This window comes from Fulmarus glacialis, unplaced genomic scaffold (genome assembly GCF_000690835.1).
Source record: "Fulmarus glacialis isolate BGI_N327 unplaced genomic scaffold, ASM69083v1 scaffold10009, whole genome shotgun sequence".
NCBI classification, from domain to species: domain Eukaryota; kingdom Metazoa; phylum Chordata; class Aves; order Procellariiformes; family Procellariidae; genus Fulmarus; species Fulmarus glacialis.
In genome coordinates, this window is record NW_009235308.1 from 4840 (window position 1) to 10081 (window position 5242).

General features: G+C 38.6%; 1 protein-coding gene across 1 annotated transcript in view; it reads left to right on the plus strand.

The window, feature by feature from the left end:
* The first annotated feature begins 1191 nt into the window (after positions 1-1191).
* Positions 1192-5242, plus strand: part of LOC104082748 (peroxisomal targeting signal 2 receptor-like) — a 27754-nt gene continuing 23703 nt past the window's right edge. Inside the window, exons 1-2 of the mRNA XM_009585983.1 lie at positions 1192-1326; positions 1729-1842. Of these exons, the coding sequence (XP_009584278.1) occupies positions 1192-1326; positions 1729-1842 (249 nt within the window). The remainder of the gene's footprint in view (positions 1327-1728; positions 1843-5242) is intronic.

The window sequence follows — 5242 nt, forward strand, 5'->3', positions numbered from 1 at the left end:
AACGGGGCACTAAAACCATCAAAATGCTTGTATCTAAACAGCATAAAAATCATAATTATTGATGATAACCAATTTGAGGATTTCCAGAAGTGTTTCTGGTAAGGAAACATTAGTAATTTCTTCAGTAGCAAGGTAAAAAAGTGTTTTTTTAATTTAGGTAGTATTGATACATGCTCTCTGTAGAAATCACAGGTGTTTGGATATAGCTTCTAGTGATTTCGTTTGTCTCTTGAACGAACACAGGCATAATAATGAATTCTAATTAATTTTCTCTATCTGTAAACAAATGAGCTGGAGGATCCATTTTTGCTGATACAAAGCTAAATATTCAGGGTTAATGAGAGAATCACGATTAAAAAAATTGAAAAGTATGGTTGTCTTGTCAGCTGATGCAGTGTTCCATGTCTTTGTAAGCTATTAGGAACTGAATTTGTAAGAAGGGTATACACAAATGCTGAAGATCTTTAGGGATAGAAGACAATTTATTGCTGGAGGTAAAGAGAGAGGCTCAGGTGATTCACAGCTCTTAAGTTAAGCTGTACTCCCTTCATTGCTCTCTGAAGACCTCTGTGTATGTGTGCACGTGCACATGTGCAGGTGTGTGTATGTGCTCCGAGGTTAAAGCAGACATCGCCTTTAATAAGTGTAACAGAGCAGGATGACTTTATCTTTCAATATTTCAATAGATGAGAGTAACTGCAGGTTTTGCACATGATGAGTACAGGTAATGCGTCTTGAATTTTCCTTTCATTGAAAGAGATAAGTTGCATTTTAAATACTGTTCACTTTTCTGCATGCCAAAAGCATGTGTCTAGGTACTTTTTCTCAGCTGGCTTGCAGAGAAAGTTTTTTCATGATTCTGGTCTTCTAAGTCAATTTTTAAATGGACTTTAAGCTCCTACTTTAATTAAATGCTATTTAAGTATTTTACCTCATCTCCTTTTAATCAGGTCAGAGTTTAAAAAATAATGAAAGTGTTAGTAATAAAATGAAGGTTGGGTTTTTTTTTCTAATGAAAGAGCAATAGTAAGTTCTGATTCCTTTTGTGCATCAATGTGACCGCTGTGTCTATAATGTGCTTGCTTTATTTGGCATGAGTGTCCTCATATAATAGTTTGTATTTCATACAGCTAAGAAACAGTTGTCTACTAAGTACTAGTGGATTAACTGTATCCCATAACTGATTTAACAATGTTGAATCAATTTCTCTTTGTTTCAGGTGACCAGACTTTAAGAGTTTGGGATGTGAAAGCCCCAGGAGTCAAACTTTTGATACCGGCCCACCAGGCTGAGATCTTGAGCTGTGACTGGTGCAAATATGATGAGGTATAAACCTGTTCGTCCAACTGTTTTCCTAATTGAACCTCTCTCATTAAATAGCGGGTTTTTTTACTGCAACATTAATGCATCTTCTCTTTATAAAAACATCCCTAGTTGCTTTTGTTGCTCTCATTTGCTACATCTTCAGAAGAGCATTGTTGCAACAGATAGATGGCCCAAGTAGATCAGAGGTTTTGCTTATTCTTTTGTATAGTGGGCAGGATAGTCCATAGTGGAGAAACAGTTTTTATTTCTCTGTTCTCTTTAATTTACACACTGGAGACCTCATTTATGATTTATTCGTCTGTATTGTTTGATTTATCTAACTTTTGTAGCCAATATACGCATCACTGCAATTTAATAATTAAATTGTCCTGATATATCTGTGTTTTATCATCAAATCATCAGAACTTGCTGGTAACTGGTGCAGTTGACTGTAGCTTGAAAGGCTGGGATTTGCGGAACATCCGGCAACCAGTGTTCATCTTGCTTGGTCATACCTATGCTGTCAGAAGAGTAAAAGTAAGTTGTATTTTATTCCCCATTGACCACCACTGAGTTGTTATACAAATTTTTCTGGAAAGCAGTAATATTTCATATTACCTAATAACTAGGAAAAAAGAATAGCTGTTGAAGATTCTAGATGCTTCAGTGACTGTTCTTGGAAACCTTACAATTTAGCACTGTAAAACATTTTGATGTTTAGCAGATTGCTGGGATTTCAAAGTAAATGACATCTTCAAAGTCAATATATTTCCACAAGGAGTGTTCAAGAGCTTGAGAGAGGGTTGGGAGGTTTACTTCAGCTAAGTTATATGGGAAATTTGAGATCGAGAAAATACCTTCCCTTACTCGTTTTTTAAATGGTGCTGTGCCTTTTTCTTCTCCTACAAACAGTCAATATTCACATAAGGTAAGGTATAGAACTCGTTGTGAATATGTATTTTTGTATATAAAAAAGAAAATGTTAATATGTTCAAAGAGATTTTGAAACTTTATGCATGAAAGGCTACAGATGACTATATTGGACCTGTGTACTAGTAGATCACCCACTGATAGGAATTTGTTCTAGATGCATGATGACGTTTTTTTCATATTAGTCAGTGCTTATTATTTTTTTATATTGGTCAGATAATACCTGATCCTTTTAAAGCCTTTCAGGAACAGATATGTTTATTAAGATTTTCTAGGAAGTCTGAACTGGCAGAAAAAAATTATCCTGGGTCAGTATTTTGCTTCACACGCCCTTGGAATTTTTGATGTGTTTCTAACAACTTTGAAAGTTACCTCTTAGGTTGTAATTTGTCAGAAAAGAGCGTGACTCAGGGAGTGGTTCCATATCACAAATCCTGTTTGTGGCCAGACAGCCTGAGAAGCTCCTGCTCCTCCTTATCCCAACTACCCTTGCTTACTATCCCCACTGGTGGTGGCTGTCCAGTCTTTTTTTTCTAGTTTAATACCTGCATGACCATGCTCTAATCTGTCTCTGTGAAATGTTCTTCATAGCAGAAGAACATTTAGCAGTGGTATTCAAGTTTGTTTGTTTTTTCTTGTTTTTTAAACAAGATCATTTTGCAACTCCAGTTTGACAGCCATTAAGACAGATGAACCGATACAGTATCAATCAATACAGACTGTTATATTCTTACTCTCTCACAGTTAGAGGGATCTTTTAAAAACAGCTCTGCCACTAAGAGATTCATAGCACATTGTCTTCATGATAAAATGGAGAAAGTGAATGCAGAATTGTTATTCACCATAACCTGTGATAATAGAACTAAAGGACACTTGATGAAACTAGTAGAAGATGGGTTTACAAACAGATGGAAGTATTTCCTTTACACATCAGATGGTAGACTTCTTGAATTAGCTCTCTGCACAAGAGGTTGCACAGGCAGCCAGTGTCATCAGGTTCATGGATAGCAGCTGGTCAATAAACAGATACTAGAAGAGCTAGACAGGGATAGCATCTCTAATTTCTCTACTTTCTATCGTCCTGGGCTGCATTAGGAAGAGTGTTGCCAACAGGCTGAGGGAAGTGGTCCTTCCCTGCTACTCACCGCATCAGTGAGACCACATGTGGAGTGCTGGGTCCAGTTCTGGGCTTCCCAATACAAGGGAGACATGGACATACTGGAGTCAATCCAGCAAAGGGCCACAAAGAAGATTAAGAGACTGGAGCCTCTGTCCTACCAGGAGAGGCTGAGAGAGCTGGGATTTGTTTAGGAGAAGAGAAGGCTTAGGGAGGATCTTATCACTGTGTATGAATGATTGTGGGAAATGGAAGACAAAGCCTCATTCTTCTCAGTGGTATCTAGTGAGAGGACCAGAGGCGATTGGTACAAACTAAAATACATGTAAATAAAGAGCACTGGGCTCCAAGACTGTTGGCCTGACCAGGTAGGGTATCTTTTATGTTCTTATACTGTCTCATCTGAGTTTCCATTTTATGGCCCATCATGCTCCCTGTTTTGTTAAAATACCTTGAAATGATTATTAGAGGTTGGCCAGCAGTAGAACTTTCTTTGCACCAACTTCTGAGATCAGTCACTAAGTGGCTTTAAGGAGATGGTGGGGAGGCTGTATATGCATACATGTGCAAAGGAGAGGTATATGAGAGTGCATGACTTCTGTTCTGTCTTAGCAGGCTTTTATAGCTTCCATTTCAAGATAGACGTGGTCCCTGTGGATATAAGATATGAGAATATGGGCCAGCACTTAGAGGTGGTGCAGTGTACCTACACTCGTGTGGTGTAACTCACCAGTAACACTAAATGGGGAGAGAGACCAGAATGCTGCCTAAATAGAGGCAGCTGTCCCTACCGACGTCCCTTCCCTTCCATTGTGCTGACACTAGCAATTATAAAGCTGTGCAGCAAGCTGGCTCAGCTGATTGCTCTGGCTGACAATCCTGTCCCTAAAAGTAACTAGTTTCTGTCTGGATCACTAAGGTGTCTCAATTTGTTGCCCAACTGCACAATTGCAAGCCCTGACACAAAGGAGGAGGGCAAGAGCACGCAGCCTGAAATGGAAAGCAAAGGGAAGGCCACGAGTCTTGGCAGCAGCGCACTCTTAAATTAGCTTAAACCAACCATGAAATCACACTCTTCAGTTGTCTGTCTTTTGTATTCTGTTCACTTGTTCAGGGTTGTGTTGACTGTCAGATCTGAGGCTGGCAAGGAATTCTACCCAACACGATACTGTCAGGATTCCTGCAGATTTCTTTGGTCTTTCACTGCAGTACAGGGCATTACCAGCACACTGAGGTCATCTGGAGCCCTTTTCAGGAGATTTTGACATTGGTGCATTTGGCTGTCTCATATTCTTGGCTGGCTTCAATCTCTTATACTGAAATGTAGTTATGGTTTTTGAGTTTACCTAAAAAGATATTTGGATGAATGATCTATGAAATATTGGAGGTCAGGCTGGATGATATGTTGGTCTCTTCTGTCTATATGCAACTGTTCAGATGATAAAATGGTAGTATCTCACAGTTAAGTGGAACAGAATTTTAAAATATTCTCTTCTCTTTGTAGCAGAAAGACATTATGCAAATTCTTTCAACTTTTATGTGTAGCACTCTGCTAAGTATTTTGATAGAGTTTGCTTAAGTAAGTTTCTAGGATACTTAAGGTTAATGACAAAGCTTTTCAGCTTTGAAAAGATGTTTTTGCTTCATCTGAAACTATGTGGACAAAGATGCAAAGGGGGCATGTGGAAAATGTGCCACTGGTTTTTGCTGCCCATCAGACTTCTCCTTTATTATTCATGTTCCTGAGGTGCAGAAGAAAAAAATGTTTTGTTGTGACTTTTTTTTTTTCCCCTCCAGAAAAATTGTAGGAAATCTGGGGAGCTTAAAGTTCAAGCATGCACATCCCTCAATTCTGCTATAGTAAAGAGAACTCTGTCAGCAGAGTTCAGC